We start from the raw sequence: 20312 nt of genomic DNA on the forward strand, positions 1-20312 counted from the left end.
TACCTCTCACTAATTTTACAATCCTTTTGACATTTCACAACTTGACTTCCTTCCCCCTCTTTCTGTGGTTCCTTACATTTATTTTTAATACCTCCTGTATATCCAAATTAACTTAATTTGCTCATTCGTTCATCTTCATTAAATATATAGTAGTATGAAACTGCAGATTATTACAATAATCCCGCCTATGTTTTTATCTGTTTGCAATTTATCTGTAAATATTCAATAAACCATTTCCATTCTTTTATGTTAAAAAATGTTATCTTGGTTTCTTATTCCTCTGGTAAGTTATGCCATTTCTGCATATTCCATAAGTTGTTTTTTTTTAAAAAAAAATATTTTCAATGCAAAATAACAACAAAAATTTCAAGCATTGGATCCAAAATAAAACAGTACAAACAAGAAAAAAAACACAAGAGAAAAAAGAACAATAAAACAAAAACACACATCTACAAATAAAACCATATCATCATTTAATCTAGCCATTACATACATATACACATATTGACTTCCTTCCTTTGTTCTAAGACCTTGAAATTTTTACTCTTTCTAAGTTGTTGTGCCTAATGTAGATTACTGTATCCTTTTTACACCATTTTTCTCTTTCTTTAACCCTGCAAAGCATCATTCATTACAAACCAATATGCTTAGTCGAGAACAGTGTTTTTTCTTTAGCGCATCCCCATTCTTTTAATTATTTTTGGTCCGATTGTCCCCTTATGAATGCTGTGAGTCTTGCCAGATTTATATATTCACTGTAGTCAGGTACACCCAGGATATTTCCACCCCCTCCAGGAAACATCTTCTTTGAAAGGAAGGAAGGAAGGAAGGAAGGAAGGAAGGAAGGAAGGAAGGAAGGAAGGAAGGAAAAAGTCCAAATCTTTTTCAACCAGACTTGGATGTTTCCAAGCACAATTCAAAGTGTTGGTGCTGACCCTTTAAAGCCCTAAATGGCCTCGGTCCAGTATACCTGAAGGAGCATCTCCACCCCCATCATTCAGCCCGGACACTGAGGTCCAGCTCCGAGGGCCTTCTGGCGGTTCCCTCGTTGAGAGAAGTGACGTTACAGGGAACCAAACAGAGGGCCTTCTCGGTAGTGGCACCCTTCTTGTGGAACGCCCTCCCTTCAGATGTGAAGGGAATAAGCAGCTATCCTATCTTTAAAAGACATCTGAAGGCTGTTCAGGGAAGTTTTTAATATTTAACGCTGTCCTTTTTTAAACACTTGATTGGGAGCTGCCCAGAGTGGCTGGGGAAACTCAGCCAGATGGGTGGGGTATAAATAATAAATTATTATTATTATTATGAAAGTGTGTCCAGCCCCTACTTGCTACTCCCAAAGGAACAAAGTCTCATAATTTTCATAACGATCACTACCATGGTTGTCCTGCAAGGACAGTCTTCACTGTTCTGAGTTAGTGACAATAGGAATCATTGCTGCGGGTGGGGTGCTTAATGGTAGGAAAGAAACCATGGAGCCCCAAGATACCTGAGGGCCGGTAAATGTCACCCTCTCAGCAAGGACTCTCTTAAGAGCCTTCTGCTGCTGATCTAATGCTCTGCTGAGTTCATTGCCAACTCTGTTGCAGATCCAGGTGTGTGTCATAGCTGTCAACTTTTCCCTTTTTTTAAGGGAAATTCCCTTATTCCAGATAGGATTCCTCGCAAGAAAATTTGACAGCTATGGGTGTGTATGTGTTTGTTTGTTTGTTTGTTTGTTTGTTGCTATGGGGCTCTTCATTCCCTTCATTTTGATGTTCGTGTGTTTAATTCTCCTTTAAAAAATTTCCACTACAGCAGGGATCAGTTGGAGCAGTGGGAATGAAATGTTTACATCCTTTGTGGTAGAGCTTTTTCCAGATGGGACCCTGTTTCGGGGAAATCAATCCCAAGGCCTAGCAGCTGGAACACAGCAGCCTATTAGCAGGGATGTTTAGTTAAAGTTTGCTGGCTTTTAAGAGGTGCGCGGCGGGGAGAGTGGTGAGGCCGGTGGGAGACAAGAGAAGGGCACATCTAGGCATCTCCTGTTCCTGAATACTGGAATCAGCATGTTTGTCTTGCTAAGACAGCTATAGCAGTAGGCTTGCAGGGTGTGTGTGTGTGGAGGGTCTTCCACATTCACAAATCATAAACCGAATTGCACTTGCAAAGGAAAATGATAACAGAATATTTTCCTTCCTGCTGCAATGAGGAAAGATGACGCTCATGATCCTGGCACTGTGACCTGCAGGCAGAGGAGGGACTAAAGAGATGGCAAAAAGCCTTGGGATGGCCAAGGATTTGGAGGAGCCTTGGAGAAGTCTGCGTCCACTGACTCCCTAGATGCCCCTTACTGTGGGGTTTCAGGAAAAGCCACAGAGGCCTATTCTTGTCCTGTTTTTTGGTTATCCTAACACAGGGGTCAGGGACGCAGATGGCACTGTGGATTAAACCACAGAGCCTAGGACTTGCCGATCAGAAGGTCAGCGGTTCGAATCCCTGCAACGGGGTGAGCTCCCGTTGCTCAGTCCCTGCTCCTGCCAACCTAGCAGTTCGAAAGCACACCAGCGCGAGTAGATAAATAGATACCGCTCTGGCAGGAAGGTAAACAGCGTTTCCGTGCGCTGCTCTGGTTCGCCAGAAGCGGCTTAGTCATGCTGGCCACATGACCCGGAAGCTGTATGCCGGCTCCCTCGGCCAGTAAAGCGAGATTAGCGCCGCAACCCCAGAGTCAACCACGACTTGACCTAATGGTCAGGGGTACCTTTACCTTTACCTCAGGGGTCAGCAAACTTTTTCAGCAGGGGGCCAGTCCACTTCCCCTCAGACCTTGTGGGGGTCCAGACTATATTTTTTTGGGGGGGGGATTGAACGAATTCCTATGCCCCACAAATAACCCAGGGGTGCATTTTAAATAAAAGCACACATTCTACTCATGTAAAAACACACTGATTCCCGGACCGTCTGCGGGCTGGATTTAGATGGCGATTGGGCCGGCAAGAGAAACTGATGGACTATGCAGAACTGGCAAAATTGACATACAAACTACTTGACAAGGACAACTGAGAATTTAAAGAAGAATAGGAACCTTTTACAAAGTACTTAAAGAAGCAACAAAATGAACTGGACTCCTTGGCAGGCTTTGAATAAACATTTGCAAACTTCTTATTGGTAATATATAGATAGATAAATTAAGGATCTTTACAATTTTATAATATGCAGAGAATAATATGTGCTGAAAAACCAGAGAAAGGAGCTGAGGGAAGTCGGGTTTCCTTCTTTTTTGGGGAGGGGGGAGGGGAAAATGGGGTGGGGGGGAATGAGGATGACATGTTTTTGATAAATTGTTATGTTAAAATTTCTAATAAAGATAGATAGATGATAGATAGATAGATGATAGATAGATAGATAGATAGATAGATAGATAGATAGATAGATGGCGATTGGGCCAGATCCAGCCCCTGGGCATTAGTTTGCCTACCTATGACCAAACTGATGCCATTTTGCATCTGTAAAAACAAAACAAAAAACCTGCCTGATTTAGAATTTAGGAGGGTGAGCCACAGATATGTGAAGACCAGATGACGTTGCTAGGCGATTTTCAGGAAAACCTCCCTCTGTCAGGCAACTCTCACCTTCAAAGTCTCCGTGCAGGGTGTCCTGTTTTGATCAGTGCAAGGAACCTCGAAGGGGGGAAGGGAGGGGTGATGAACAAAGTATGAACAAAGCCTATTGGGGGCTCGCCTGCTCTGTTTTACTCAGCTGAATAAACAAGTGAATATGGGAATCTCCTCTGTCTATGGTGTTTATTGGCTTTTCAGTGACCAAGGCAGTTTGGACCCGATTAGCGGACCCCACCATTTTCATAAATCCTCGTGGCTGTTATCACCAGTGGAATATACTTGGAGTCGAGAGTGGATTTCATGCTCTTTATTCAGCTCATAGTAGTGAGGAATGAATGTTCCCCCAAAGTATCTGCTTTATATACATTTTTTACACAATGGGCTGCATGTGATTGGCTAATTCCGGGATTCTCCTGTAGGCCAATCAGGTTGTGGATTCACTTCCATCTGGAGCGGGATTGGGTGGCTCCTGTGGACCAATCATACTGTTGCATTGTTCTAGGACCAGTCAGACTGCTGCATTCTGAATCCTATTGTTCTAGGACCAATCAGACTGCTGCATTTTGGATACTATTGTTCTAGGACCAATCAGACTGCTGCACTTTGGATCCTATTCAACTCAGTACATAACACCCAGCTTCTGCTTTTCCTTCTCTTCCCCTACCTTGCCCTTGCTTCCACCTGTTTGCTTGCCAGACAGAGAGTCAGCGAGCAAGCAGGTTGCGCTGTCAACTGCTTTCTCCACCTCGCCGCCACGGCCATCTGGATGAAAGCAAGAGGCAGGTGAAGACCAAGCAGGTTGCGATAGCAAAGAGGAGGAGCAGGTCCTTTGCAGATGCCCAGTCACGAATGTATTAACCTTTCAGAACTGGTACCGCAATGTGTTTTGATAGGGCGAGCGGAATTTCACAAGGGGGTTGAGCAAAGCCCCGTATTGGAGGGGTTGAAAGATAAGCCTCTGCCTGGAGTTGAGAATTTAGTGTTTGCTGACGGGAAAAACAGGCAGACATGCCTGGTTGGAAGATAAACAATAGGTATCAGCCATTGATCAGCAACTTGGGTGTCTCACAGTTTGGGGATGGATGGGATATTGATGTAGAAGACGGTGAGTGGAGACAGATCAATCCTACAGTGTTTTAGAGAGACCTTGCAGTTTCTAACGCCACCTCGACTGTTCATTGGAAACAGCATGCCTCTGAATGATGCCAGCAGCTAGAAATTTCAAGCAGGGAGACCCAGCGGAGGAGGAAGGGGATGTGGGCTGCCCTGGGTCTCATCCGGGGGGGGGGGTGACAAAATGACAAACATGTGAGTTTTTTAAAATATATTTTTTTAAAAAAATTGGGCTCACGAAACTTTTTAGTTCAGTCAACTGAAGCACGTGAAAGTAAGTGGGTACTCGCTTGGTGCAAAATAAGGATCAGGCAGACTCAGCAATGGAGAATAAGAAGGTGAGGTTTATTGCCAGGCAATAAGGACCCAGTTTGGAATCTCTTCCAAAAGGAACTGGGACCCCGATTGACAGAAATCCAGAGGTCTTTATACCTGAGCAAATCACAGCAAATCATAGATCATGAGACAACCATGAGGGATTCACAATATTGTCAGCGAGAATCAACCAATCAGCAAGCTCTTGTCACGCTACCAGCTCCTGGTCAAGCACAGAGTTCAAGTTCTGCTTTCTGATGCTTGCAATGACGCTCTGTCTAACCTTTCCCCCAGTTATGACAGGACAGGGAGTTTTGGAGTTTTTGTGGTTTTGCTCTTCCTGTTCTGTGGATTAATTTAGCCTGTATCTGAGGGGAATTTGTACCAGAATCTTTGATTCACGTCTTCCCCTTGTCCAGGGTACACGGATGTTTGTAGGGGAAAGGTCGGCTCCTAACTTTGCTGTTCCAAGCAGTTTGCAGTTAGCTAAGGCACAGCTTCCCTTTGATTCAAAATGGATTATAAAATACTGTAAGCCTTGATTATGTGTAAGCATATATGAATATATATTGAATATATTGATTACTGATAACTGATTATATGGATAGCATAGGGGTAGCCCTTCTTCCTTGCCTCACAACAAATATAATGAAACACGGCTGTTGCTGAGCGCCACACTGCGGGGGCTGGCACATACCGCAGGGCCTGCAGCATGCCCGAGCCATGCATCTCTCCTGGGAGTCGAAACAAAATAAAATTAAATAATTCCTTCTAGTAGCACCTTAGAGACCAACTAAGTTAGTTACTGTCATGCCTCACATTGCGTTTGCTTCAGGTTGAGCATTTTCAGGTTGCGTCCCGTGGCGACCCGGAAGTACCAGAAAGGGTTACTTCCATGTTTTGCCGCTCGCGCATGTGCAGATGCTCAAGATGATGTCACGCGCATGCGCAGAAGCGGCAAATCGCGACCTGCAGAGACACAGGTTGAGTTCTGCTCATGCTGCGAACGGGGCTCTGGAACAGATCCCGTTCGCAAGCAGAGATACCACTTTATTGGTATGAGATTTTGTGCGCATGCAAGCTTCCTTGGGGAGAGCATTCCGCAAAAAGGGAAGCACTACAGAGAAGGTCTGTTCTCGTGTTGCCACCCTTCAGACCTCACGTGGACGAGGCACACAAAGAAGGGTCTTAAAGGATGAATGCAAAGTCCAGGACGGTTTATATGGGGAGAGTTTCCTAAAGAAAGCCCTGTGAAAACAATGCTTGGAGTAAATATTTACCTTCACTCTGATAGTAAGGAAGGAGTTGGTGCTACAGAAAGTCCTCCCAAAGCTCATTAAACCAGATCTACGTTCCACTTTGACCAGTGTTGTCCAAAGCAGTGCTTCCCCAACTTTTTTGGGTCAACGACCCATTTGGTTCCAGACACTCACCCAGGCTATAAAAAAATGTTGTTTGGAATAGTGGATTTCAAAAGCCACTAAGGAGGGTAATAACCCAATAGAATTAAAACAGTAAGAATTAACTGCACATTTTTTCATTTACATTTACAGTCATACCTCGGGTTACAGACACTTCAGGTTGCGTTTTTTCAGGTTACGGACACCAAAACCCAGAAGTACTGGAACGGGCTACTTCTGGGTTTCGGTGATCGTGCATGCGCAGAAGTGCTAAATCGTGCTTTGCGCATGTGCAGAAGTGCCGAAGCGCTACCCGCACGTGCACTGCTGCAGGTTGTGAACACTGTGGGTTGCGAACGTGCATCCCTCACGGATCGTGTTCGCAACCCGAGCGTCCACTGTATTTAGCTTAATTATTTTAACAAAATTGATGAACTGGATCCAGTGATACCAGCTTTTCCAAGCCCGATAGCCATTTGTGCCTCCAGTACCCCCCTGCTACCCCTTTGCCTCTTTGCAACCCCCCCCCCCCCGATAATCACACTGCCTGATGGATTTAGAAGGCAATCTATTAAATTCTTATACACCCTCCGTATACACTGCAAAGAAATGCTTTTCAAGTTAGTGCAGGGAAACCCATGTTCATCATCACAGACATTTAACCCGAGCACAAGAGATGAGCTGGTGTAGGGTGTGAATAGAGATAATGAGGCACAGGAAACAAATCTCATGTCATGGAACTTTGTTGTTGTTGTTTTTTTTAAAAAAGCACATTTGTGCTTTATTTTCAGAAGCTGCAAACTCAGTGAATACATGAAACAGCTCAGTAAAACTAGGACCTTCTAAACCATGGCAGCCCAATTATGGAACATATCTCCCCAGGTTTTAAAGCAGGGATGCCTTGTGGTCTTTTCAGCACAAACCTTTCTATTTTCCGAGGGCTTCTGATCCATCCTACGTTATTGTAGTGGCAAACTCTAGTTCACAGCTAACCTGTATTCCTCCACAGCACTTTCAATGTCTCGGGGATTGTGAACTGGGAAGGACAGTGTGTGTTTGATGGTGTGTGTGTGCTGTCCAATTGGAGCTTTCTGTGTCTCTCCACAGGCAGGGCTGAGGAGAAGTTCTGTGCCAGCATTTCAAAGACATGGGGGGTGGGGTGGGGTGGGCAGAGAAGTTGGCTTTCACTTCTCAGCAAAAAACAAAATCCCAAAATGAAGACAGTTGCTTGTGTCATGCGCGTCTTGTGGATTTGGGAGGGGGAGTGCCTGCCACAAGCAGATGCGTCCTTGGTCTGCCAGACAGAGCCTCCAGATGGCCTTGTGGAGACATCGGTGCCCTGCTAGATCCTCTCTCAAGGAAAGCCTGGGCATCGCTGCGTTTCACAGCCTTGCATCCTGGAATTAACGGAGCGTGTTTCTCTCTCCTTCTCTTCCCCAGGTCTTGCTTGCCTCGGCCACAAGGAGGAGCCCGAATCCAAACATGGGACGGCTGGATTGATCTCATGTAGAGCCCGGGGCGAGAACTCTCTCATTTCCTCCTGTTATGTCCAAGATCTGCCCTCTGCCTGGCTATTGCTTTGAGTTCCAAAGGACGAGGGACCTAGGATGAGGAGGAGCACTGGATATACCTTGAACCTGCTTTTGTTATTGCCACTTTTCTTTGTGTGGACCGTAGTGGCGCTTGACCTTGGGCAGTCTCCGTGCACCACTCTGGTCCAGGGCAAGTTCTTTGGCTATTTCTCCTCGTTTGCCGTCTTCCCGTTGAACTCTTCCCGCTGCTCTTGGATTATCCAGAACCCCGACCCCAGGAGGTACACCTTGTACATGAAGGTCTTGAAGCCCACCGGTGGATGCAACCACCAGCAGATACGGACCTACCAGTTTGACTCCTTCTTGGAGTCCACACGGACGTATTTGGGCATGGAGAGCTTTGACGATGTGCTAAACCTCTGCGACAGCTCCACCCGCTATGCCTTCCTCCAGTCCAGCAAGCAGTTCCTCCAGATGAAGCAGACCGCGTCCGCCTTAGAAAGCGGGCACGTCCGGTGGAAGCCGGCCAAGGTCCAGGAAAGGGATTTCTCGGTGGAATACCTGGTGGTCGGCAACAGAAGCCCCAGCAAGGCTGCCTGCCAGATGCTGTGCAAATGGTTGGATACTTGCTTGACCAGCAGCAGCAGCTCCCACCCTTGTGGCATAATGCAGACCCCCTGCGCTTGCTCCAGCGGAGAGGTGCTAGACCAGCCCAGTGACATCCTGGGCTTCACCAAAAAGAGGGACGATTGTTTCAAAGATGGGATTTACTTGGAGAATTGTGTGAGCAGCCCAAAGGACAGCAGTGGGCTGGATTTCTTGGGTAAGTGATGTCGTCCTGACGCTCAGCGGTGCAGAAATTGATCAGAACTTATGGCTCAGGTACAGGGGAACATTTCCCCCCTTCCACCCATTCATTGATTGGCACAGTCAATGCCACAGCTTCAATTTGCTTTGATTTAAAGTGATCTTGGCTTGCCGTCATTGAGGACATCAAAAACTGGATTCCAGTTTGAAAGTAATTTTGCTGTCTGTCTTTGGGGGTTGGAGTTAGGCTATTAAGAATTATAAGGAAGTTAAGCAGCATGCCTTTTCCATGGTTGCTCCCCTGGCAATATTGTTATATATCTTTAGTCGCCAAGCAAAAGCATTCCTCATTGCCCAGGCCTTCAGGCTTTAAATATACGTGGCCTTTTAGAGTGGGAGAGATGCCTTAAAAAACCATCTTCATTCATTTCTTGTTTTAATGTATGTATGCGGGTGTTTTGCTTGTTTTCGTAAGTAGCTTTGAGTTGCCTTGGCCTGAAAAAGCAAGTAACAAATTCAATTAATTAATAACTACTACTAAGAACAACCGCTGGTTCAGCTTTTGCTAACTCAGTCCTCCAGATGTGTCGTCCAGACAGGCTGGCTGGGGCTGATGGAAGTTGAAGTCCCAAACATCTGGAAGCTGTTGGTTGGTGAAAGCTGTCTTAGCTGCTACAGGAAATCAGATCTCCGAAATGGGTTAACTCTTGCTTTGCAGACATGCCATTATAAATGGCTGCTATAAATTTGCCTATGGTCTCAGGGCTGACCATAGAGGCCAATTTGGCAACTGGATAGGGCAACACAATCCCACAGCCTGCTCCAGCTGTGTTAATGTTTTGGAAAGAAAGACTGGAGTTGCACCGAATGAGCTTTGCACCGAATGAGCTTTGCAGCTTGCTTGGTGGGTGATCTAGATTTGGGTGTTTCAGCACTGAAGTCTTTACATTTTAAGCTATTGCTACTACTATGGTGATGGGGAGGGTTTAAATTCCAAAACCAAAAATACAGAATTCATTTTATTTTTTTCCACTGAGTTTAGCATGTATTGCCTCCCATACCATCTTCCATGCAGGATTTCCACATTTTATGCATTCTTCTATATTAAAGTTATCAGACGCCCCCGTTTCCTGGGGACAGTCCCCAGGTTTACAGCTTTCTCAGCATTTACATGTACTTAGAGAACAATAAGTGTCCCTGGATTCATTGAAAAAAATCTGATAACCTTATTCTATATCTGGGGTCAGCAAACTTTTTCATCGGGGGCTGGTCCACTGTCCTGGTCTCATTGATATAGACCAGATCAGCCTCCTCCTCCATAACTGGATCATGGATGAGAGAGGTCTTACTCAGAGCCAACCTGGCATTCAGCAAAAGCAGGTGCAAACCTGAGGACTGGCTGACAGGACAACTGAAATTCCCCAGTTTGGAGGAGGAGTTGGCATGCGGCATAGTCACCAACTGCCTGTGTTGTGTGCCCCTTATCCGGCCTGCCCCACCTCTGCCATTGTGCCTCCTCCTACCCTTAACCACTGTTCTAGCCCTAGCCGTAACCCAGCCCTAGCCCTAGCCCTAGCCCTAGCCCCAACCCCAACCCCAACCCCAACCCCAACCTCAACCCCAGCCCCAGCCCCAACCCCAACCCCAACCCCAACCCCAACCCCAACCCCAGCCCCAGCCCCAGCCCCAGCCCTGGCCCTAACCCCAACCCTAACTCTAATCCCAACCCCAACCCTAACTCTAGCCCTAGCCCTAGCCCTAGCCCTAGCCCTGTTCTGCTCTCATCAGCTCCTCTCTTCCCAGACACATCTCCCATCAACAAAAAAAAATCCTACACAAATTAAAAACAGTTAAAATAATAAAAAACAGTTTTTTAAAAAAAACCCAAAAAACGAAGCCAAAGCAAAACTTTATGCATTATCCTACTCATTGGACTGAACCGTCTTCCAGCAGAGAATGCTACAACTCTCTCTCTCTCCCTCCCTCCCTCCCCCTCTCTCTCTCCTCCTAGCAAAGTCTTTTCCTGAGCATCCTAATCTCACTTTAGCTGCTGCTCCACGGTAGCATCTCTCTAACAGGATGTTCCGACTGCCTCTGTGCTGTCTCAGGTCTCTTCCAGAGCTTAAGGCAGGACTTGATGCCAGCTTTGGGGGTAAATGTTTTTGTGCCTGCAGTACACAAAAGCAGCAGGTGGTGTTTGTTTGAATGGATGAGAAGGCCCTTTAGGGAGGCTGCTTCTGGCTCCGGGAGATGGTGGGGCCTGGTGTGCCTCTCTCAGTTAGCAGAGATGTTGACTTTTGGCTGTACATGCAGCTTATCTGAGAGATAAACAGTAGCCTGGAGAGCTGCTTGGCCGGCCATTATCTGTTGAGATGCTTTAAAAGGCTTTGTGGATTTTTGCGGTGACATCACAACAGCATGTTATTAACACAGAAATAGCAAGTTGATGGGATGTAAGTTGTAGCTGCTGGAAGCAGGAAGAGGAGCTGAAATTGCCTTGTCTGCGCCTAGGGCGGTTTCCTCCTTCTCAGTTGCCCCAGCATGTCCCCAGCCCTCCCCATTATCTTTTGGGTGGGCCCTAAGGACTTAAAAACAATTAAATTGGTTGTCTGAAAATGGCAGCTTTAATTTAGTAGTGGCTAGAGCCCATTGGAGCTGATAGGGTAGAGGGCAGGGAGCCCAACACTAGGTGGCGCCAGAGTCAATGAGAGGTGCAACCAGAGCCAATGGTAGGCAAAACTCTCTCTGTACTTAAGTACCACTAGCAGCCATGCAGGAAAACTGTATGGCAATGGGGGGCTGATGCCTATTGGGACATGTGGGGCAGAAGGCAGGGAGGCCAAAAATTGGTGGAGAGCAATGACAGGGTGAGGTAGCAAAGTCTAGCTTCACCTTCACCCCCCTCCCTGCAGATTTTTACAAGTACAACACAAAGAGCTCATCCAGACCTCCTTTTGTGGCACATTTCCAAGCACCGGTCACTGTATCTGGGGTGTTTTTCTTTTTCGTGGGCACTTTCCCCACAAAAACCTAATCTTTACCGCTAAATCGGAGAAAAACAGCAATCTGCAAGAAACTCAGATTGCTGTTTGTTCCAATTCCGCATTAAAGAGTGCGTTTTCGCAGGAGGGAAGCTCGGACGCAGCCCTTTAAAGCGGTATTTCCCAAACTTGGGTCTCCAGCTGTTTTGGGACTACAGTTCCCATCATTCCCGACCACTGGTCCTGCTAGCTAGGGATGATGGGAGTTGTAGTCCAAAAGCAGCTGGAGACCCCAAGTTTGGGAAACCCAGACCTAGAAAGTGCTACACAAGAGCTGAGTATGGATGAGCCCTGAAACCAAGGAGAGGGCAGCTGATTGACAGTGCCACCCCCAGACTGGTTTTTGTAAGTAGGAAAACAGACAGGTGGAGGCTGGCTGTGGACAGATTGAGGTTGGTGAGTGGTACCCCTCTTTCTGCAATGGACCAACCTGCACCGCTGTGCTGGTCCCGGGGGTTAATCGTGCGGCGAGGTCTGAGTCCAGTCTGAGGTTGAGGGTGTGGTATGGAGGCTGTCCATCAAAGCTGATGCGGGGTCCAAGGCAGAGAGTCGGGTGAGGTCAGGAACTCTGGCAGAAGAGCAGGACAGGGTGCAGGCAGGAACAGGCTACTAACAATGTTGCTCCTGCAACCTGGGGTTGGGGCTGGCTGGCTTTTATCTGCCCCAAGGCATAGGGCGGCCCCGGTCCACAGGTGACTCGCCTCTCCTGGCCTGGAGGCAAGCTCTCCTCCTGCGGGAACTTAGTTCCCTTCGCCTCTGCAGCTCAGGAGAGGCTGGAGGATTACCGGACCCAGAGGCAACCTCACCTTCCCCTGACGGGGCTGAGAGTGGAGCACCTGCAGGCAATGGGTCCTCCATCACTTCAGGAGCCAGAGCAGACTCAGCTGGTGCCTGCCCCCGAGGATCCAACACAGGTGAGGACCCTTCAGGCTCATGCCCCAGCCCCTGCTCAGCTGGTTCTGGAGGCGGGGACTCCTGTGCAGGCTGGGATTCCTCAGGTTCAGCCTCTGAGCCCAAATCCCAGGCCATCAGAACCGCTCCTTGTTATGTGTCTCCTTCTGAACCTCCTGGATCAGGCCCAATGGCTGATCTAGTTCATCATCTACTTCTCAGTGGCCACCCAAATGCCTGTGGGAAACCCACGCACAAGAGGAACACGCTCCCCTCTTGTGGTTTTCAGGATCTGGCATTGAAACGTATTATACATATGTACATTTTGGAAGTATGCACCCGGGTGATTCTTTTCTGCAGTTGCTGGCCCTCCTTGTTTACCTCATTTATTTGTTCCGTAAAATTTATGCACCTCTTGATCACTGAAAACCTCCAAGCATTTTATGAAAAGGTAAAACAGTAAAATTGAGGGGGCTGGGGGAGAATCACAGCCGCCAGTGTGGTGTAGTGGTTAGGAGCGGTGGACTCGTAATCTGGTGAACCGGGTTCACATCCCCACTCCTCCACATGCAGCTGCTGGGTGACCTTGGACCAGTCACACTTCTCTGAAGTCTCTCAGCCCCACTCACCTCACAGAGTGTTTGTTGTGGGGGAGGAAGGGAAAGGAGAATGTTAGCCGCTTTGAGGCTCCTTCGGGTAGTGATAAAGCCAGATATCAAATCCAAACTCTTCTTCTTCCTACTTTGAAACGTACAAAAGTTACAATGCTAAAACAGATTAAAGCAGAACGTGTTTTTGTGAGTGCATCGTAAGGCAAAGGATCCACAATATATATCATTCATTGGAATTACACAGTGGGTTGCTAAGAGGCAGGGGGTGGCAGTTGGGGTCTGGAGGTGACGATCAGACTTTGAAAGCTGGCATCAATGGATCAAATTCATCAATTTTGGTGCATTAATTCAACTAAAAAGTTTTAACTGGGTTTTGAATATACATGCAATTAATTGTTGCTCTTTCGAATTTTATTGTGTTATTACCATACTTAGTTGGTTGTGCAAGCTGCTATTCTGAAGAATGCTTTTAAGAGGATGGGGCTGAGAGCACTGGGGATGAGTTTACGGAACCAAAGTGGCGGTAGCCCAAAAAGTTTGGGAACTGCTAAAATAGATCAAGCCGAGAAAGAATGTCAAACGACACAGCTCTAGATATAGAAGGATCTGTATTAAGGAATCCCTGGGGTGTGAATACGGAAGATGGGGGGGGCTGTGCTTTCTTTTCCATGTGCCCCCTTCCTTGGCTCCCGTCTCTGGATCTGAAAGCAGATGGTGCGTCGGGAGCGGGGTGGCCGGGCTCTCCGCAGAGTGTCAGTAAAACAAGCCATTATCCGAGCGCAGTGCAGATGCAGCAGAAGGCTTGGAAGCCAGGGGACTCTGCCCTGCCAGATGCCAGAACTGCTCTCATATATTTTGCATGGGGTTGGTGTGAGCCTTCCAGTATTGGGAGGGAAAGATAAATCCCCCTATTCTCTAGCTAGCTCTTCCTCGACATTCTGAAACCTTAGCAGGCACCTCTAAGCTCCCTTTACAACCAGAGCACGCGATCGGAGTGCCTGTGCTCATCTGTGCCCACAGAAAGTCCTAGATTCGAACCCTGGCAATCACCAGGGTTAGAGAAGAAACCTCAGAGAGCTGCATTGTGGATAATCCTGGGCGAGATGAACTTCTGATTCCTGTTTCCTATCTCTGTTCCTGTTCCCGTCTCTTTCTTCTGCTTCCTGTCCCAGTTTCAGTCTCTACCACAGGCATAGGCAAACTCGGCCCTCCAGATGTTTTGGGACTACAACTCCCATCATCCCTAGCTAACAGGATCAGTGGTCAGGGATGATGGGAATTGTAGTCTCAAAACATCTTTCTTTTTCGTGGGCACTTCCCCCACAAAAAGCTCATCTTTACCACTAAATCGGAGAAAACAGCAATCTGCAGGAAACTCAGATTGCTGTTTGTTCCAATTCCGCATTAAAGAGTGAGTTTTGCCTATGCCTGCTCTAGCATCTCCTGGTGGGGATGGGAGAGATTCTGAAGAATAAATGCCAGTCAGTGTAGATAGCACTGAAATGAATGTACCCATGTCCTGACTCATGTATGGCATCTCCTTAGGTTTCCTATGTACACAGGGTATCTCAATGTTGAAGTCCATCTTAATTATTCTGGAGGAACTATCCTACCATTAGACTCTGAATGAGGACTGAGTGGATCTCCAATGCATTCCAATGCATTATGCTACTCTTCCAAGCACTCTTTGATTCCTTCAGAAATCAGCCGAGTAGTCTCAAACATCTGCTTCAGGTGGAATAGGGTGGGCGCTCTAACACTAGGCTGAAATTTGGGGGGAAGGGAACTTGCCGCCTTTCATGGAGCTCTTGCGATGGTTGCCAGCCATCAGGAGGAGCTCCCCACAGACGTTTATAATCACAAACCCCCTAGAAAGGGTAAATAGTGGGGGTTTCAGGACAGATGAGATACTTTTTCACACAATTCATACATTATAGGATTCACCATCACAAGATGTAGGGAAAAGATTCCATGAGGACTGACTGGAATCTTATTTTATTTTTGGAGAAATCAGTGGTTGAGAACATGCATTGCAAGCTGAAGGTGACCCAGAAACTACAATTAATTCGGAATGCGGCAGCTAGACTGGTGACTGGGAGTGGCCGCCAAGACCATATAACACCACTCCTGAAAGACCTACATTGGTTCCTAGTACATTTCCGAGCACAATTCGAAGTGTTGGTGCTGACCTTTAAAGCCCTGAACAGCCTCGAACCAGTATACCTGAAGGAGTGTCTCTACCTCCATCATACTGCCCGGACACGGAGGTCCAGCGCTAAGGGCCTTCTGGTGGTTTCTCACTGCGAGAAGTGAGGTTACATGGAACCAGGCAGAGGGCCTCCTCGGTAGTGGCCCCTGCCCTGTGGAACACCTTCCCATCAGATGTTAGCAGAGGCTTGACAACCATATGTCAGGAGTGCTCTGATGGTGTTTCCTGCTTGGCAGGGGTTTGGACTCGATGACCCTTGTGGTCTCTTCCAACTCTATGATTCTATGATTCTATGTCAAGGAAATAAACAACTATCTGACATTTAGAAGACATCTGAAGGCAGCCCTGTTTAGGGAAGTTTTTAATGTTTGATCTTTTATCGTGTTTTTAATATTCTGTTGGGAGCCACCCAGAGTGACTGGGGAAACCCAGCCAGATGGGTGGGGTATAAATAATAAATTATTACTATTATTTTATTTTAGAGGAATCAGTGGTTGAGAACATGCATTGCAAGCTGAAGCTCCTGAGCTCAATCCCTGCCATTTCCAGGTAGGGTTGGGAAAGAACCCAGTTTGAAGAGATGAAGAGCCACTTTCAATCAGTGTAGACAATACTCAACTAGATAGGCCAATGACCTGACTTTGCACAAGTCAACCTCTTACATTCCCATGCTTTCAGCTGCTTAACTTGTTGAGTGGAGAACCTAATTGGGGGCACAGCCTACCTCAAGCAGCCCACCTGCCCTCATTTTGCTCACTCATCCCCTTCTTGAAGGGACAAGATTTCAATTCAGTCCACATTGAAAGGTGAACTTATCTAAATGGTAGACAGACTGAAGCACATAACTCCTTCAAAATTTGCACCTCTCTGAATTTTTGCAGCGAATTCTCTGGCCAAGTAATGTGGACAGAACTACCTAGGCTGGGGTGATGTGTGCATACACACCCACACATGAAAAAAGTGAAAGTAGTATACAAAATAAGCCCTACTAGGGAGACTTGCTTCACAAAAATGTGTATATTAAGGAGAATTGCATACAAATGTGTATATCGGGAGAAATTTGCAGTAAAAATCTGACGAATTTTCACGCTTATGATTAAAAAAAGGAAAACCCTCAGAAACTGATGTGGAAATGTGGGGAACTAAAGCTCAGACTGGAAAAAATGAGCAGCTGAAACTGAAAATGACAAATTTGGCCAGCCCAGAGAAGACCACAGGTTCTGCATGCCTGGTCTACAATGAGCATACGTAGTAAATAATTGCATTATGTTAATGTGGGCACCACCTCACAGTGAGAGAAGGCAGAAGCTTTTCCAATCTGAGCTGCCTTTCTAGCATTTTAATAAAACCTATTTCCTTTTTATATGATATAAAGGAGGAGGCAGGAAGGTAGAAAACGAAAGGTCTTGCTTCTGTTCCCTGCTCAATAGCTTGTGAACATGATAACAATGCGGAAATATCAGCAGTTACCTGCCGACTGTCCCATTGGTGCTTCACGGAGACGAGAGGTGGAATTTACATCCAGTTTCGCAAGGGAGTTTTACAGGCAACTACTTCCATTATTGCTGAGGGGACTTTTATGTGTAATTTAATGAGCAGCGCCACGGCAAACAGCTTAACTGCTCAGTTTGGTGTCATTCTTTCCAAGTTCAGTGTTATTTAACACCCTCTCAGACTCGGGCAATGGAGACAATTCCTCCAAGGTGCTTTTGCAGCAGAATACAGGGGTGGAAATGAGAGTGGAGAGAAATCAGTGCACAGTAGTATTAATAATAATAATTTATTATTTATACCCCGCCCATCTGGCTGGGTTTCCCCAGCCACTCTGGGCGGCTTCCAACAGAATATTAAAATACAATGGTCTATTAAACATTAAGAGCTTCCCTAAACAGGGCTGCCTTCAGATGTCTTCTAAAAGTCTGGTAGTTGTTCTTCTCTTTGACATCTGGTGGGAGGGTGTTCCACAGGGCGGGTGCCACTACCGAGAAGGCCCTCTGCCTGGTTCCCTGTAACTTGGCTTCTCGCAGCGAGAGAACTGCCAGAAGGCCCTCGGAGCTGGACCTAGTGTCAGGGCAGAACGATGGGTGTGGAGATGCTCCTTCAGGTATACTTTAGAGTGGTGTTTAAATGATAGCAGAGCTGGGACCATGGGGGAAGGGAAAGGACTGTAGATGGGAAACTTCACCCACCAACCCCAAAATGATCTTCTGAGGCCCCTGCCCTGAATTTTCCACTTCCATTATTTTAAAGGAGGAAATCTCCAGATATTCCACTGATGTAAAGGGTCAGGACCTGCAGGCCTGCAGGAAACATGTGATCCCTAAGATGTCTCAACCTGGCCTTCAGGACTTGGAATTTGTGTACACCATTTTGATCAATATACACATATAATTTATGAGAGGCAATTTACCCATATATAATGCAAGATGGCAGGGAGACTTGCCCAGGCCTAGCCAACATCTTGATCTTTAGTCTTCTGTATGTAGAAATGGTTTTCCACAATGGAACATTTCATCAGGTGAGACCCCACCTGCGCAACGAAGTGGTACAGCTCAGACTGCAGGATGGATAAATCTTTCCGTTTCTCTCAGTTTCTAATTTGTTCCACTTTTTAGTTCAGTTCCTCGCATTTCCACATCAGTTTCCATGTTCTCAAAAAGCCCTTGTGAAGATTCATCTCCTTGTGAATTTCTCCTAATACACACATTTGCGTATGCTGTTTTGCCCAATATGCACATTTTTTGCATTTTCCCTATTTTGATGCATTTTTGCATGTCGTTTTCACTAATGTACACATTCTCATACACAGCTTTCCCCTAATATAGGAACTTTTGAGCATGTTACTAGTTGGAAGAGCTGAAGAAGTGTGGCTTTCAAAGGACAGTTTTGTTTTGGCTCGAAAGGTGCAAATCAGGTAGCTTCTCCTTAAAATGCTCTTCCACAGCTTGCCATGGGGGAAATTGATCCAGGTGGACTGTGGTGTCTCTGTTTACCCAAGTGATGCCGTATTGAGCCCCCACAGTGCTCTGATTTATTAATCCAAAAGGGACTTTCCCCCTCTCCTCTGTGCCTGCCCACACATCTTATTTTTAGTTTTTATGTGCAGGACACGGGCCCGACCTATTTACATATCCTTCTCATCAGCGTTCTAAGTCTTAATGGCTTCCTAATGCAGCCCTAATGGGATGGGACATGCTCTAAACGCTGCATGCCGCAATTACATATACGTTGCCGAGCCTCTGTGTTTTGCTCAGAATTCAAGATCATGCCATAGCAATTCTGCATGGTAGCACACTTCATTAAGTAAGATAGTCATTGTGGCCCCCGCATGACCCATCCAGCTAAATGAATGCTTACTGACTTGGGGTATGGATGGCTACCAAGTTAGCAATAACACAACCTGATCTGGCTCAGCTGGTGTGCTTGGGAATTTACCAATATACCGTCATCAGAAAGACGGGAGTGGGAAATTCTCCATAAGTATTCCCCCCCCCCCCAACTAGGCATGACCTAGGAGAATAGAGTTAGAGGGAGAGAAGGGATGGCTAAGTGAACAAAAATCGATGGGAAAGTACTGTTTTGTTTCGTAAAACGTATACAGTGGTACCTCTGGTTGTGAACGGGATCCGTTCCGGAGGCCCGTTCGCAACATGAAAAGAGTGCAACCCGCAGTGCCGCGCCTGGGCCTGCGCACGCGCAGCTTGCAATTTGCCACTTTTGCGCATGTGCATGACGTCATTTTGCACTTCTGCACATGCGCAAGCGGCAAAACCCGGAAGTAACCCTTTTCGGTACTTCCGGGTCACGATGGGACGTAACCTGAAAGAACGTAAAATGAAGCTGACGTAACATGAGGTATGACTGTACACTGCTTGGTTGTAAAAGAAAACCTCAACGTGGTCTACAAAAATGGGGGGGACCCAGTAAAATTACCAATAGAAAGAATTAATAACAATTAATTACAAAACGCTAAGCTAGAAAGACACTAAAAACAGATTAAAACTTGCCACAAACTTTCTGAACATCTGGATAGGCTCACCTGAACAGAAATGTTTTTAGCGGTTGCCAAAAAGAGCACACTGAGGGCGCCTGCCTGATATCAATAGGCAGGAAGTTCTGAAGTTTCATTGCTGCAAAACTGAAAGATCGAGTTCTTACAAATGCAGAACAGGTGTCAGTTCTGCAGATCAAAGTGGTCAGAACGATGGAATTATGAGATGGCGTTTTGGCTTGATCTATAATAATAATAATAATAATAATAATAATAATAATAATAATTCATTATTTGTACCACGCCCATCTGGCTGGGTTTCCCCAGTCACTCTGGGCGGCTTCCACAGAAACCAAAAAACACTAAAATATCATACATTAAAAGCTTCCCTGAATAGGGCCGCCTTAAGATGTCTTCTGAATGTCAGGTAGTTGTCCATCACCTTGACATCCGATGGGAGGGCATTCTACAGGGCGGGCGCCACCACCGAAAAGGCCCTCTGCCTGGTTCCCTGTAGCTTCGCTTCTCGCAATGAGGGAACCGCCAGAAGGCCCTCGGCGCTGGACCTCAGTGTCCGGGCAGAACGATGGGGGTGGAGACGCTCCTTCAGGTATACTGGGCCGAAGCCGTTTAGGTCTTTAAAGGTCAACACCAGCACTTTGAATTGTGCTCGGAAACGTACTGGGAGCCAATGTAGTCTTTCAAGACCGGTGTTATGTGGTCTCGGCGGCCGCCCCCAGTCACCAGTCTAGCTGCCGCATTCTGGATTAGCTGTAGTGGGTTCTTTATATTTTTGCTCA

The 20312-nt window shown here is 46.6% G+C and overlaps 1 protein-coding gene across 9 annotated transcripts in view; it reads left to right on the top strand.

Annotated features, from left to right (window-relative positions):
* The window catches only part of ADGRB1 (adhesion G protein-coupled receptor B1), a 388463-nt gene that overhangs the window by 104677 nt on the left and 263474 nt on the right, over window positions 1–20312 (top strand). For all 9 annotated transcript variants that reach the window (XM_082235447.1, XM_082235451.1, XM_082235450.1 and 6 more), the window contains exon 2: window positions 7871–8785. In XM_082235447.1, coding sequence (XP_082091573.1) covers window positions 8038–8785 — 748 coding nt within the window. In that variant the 5' untranslated portion in view covers window positions 7871–8037. The remainder of the gene's footprint in view (window positions 1–7870; window positions 8786–20312) is intronic.

This window comes from Podarcis vaucheri, assembly GCF_965113315.1.
Source record: "Podarcis vaucheri genome assembly, chromosome: 8".
NCBI classification, from domain to species: domain Eukaryota; kingdom Metazoa; phylum Chordata; class Lepidosauria; order Squamata; family Lacertidae; genus Podarcis; species Podarcis vaucheri.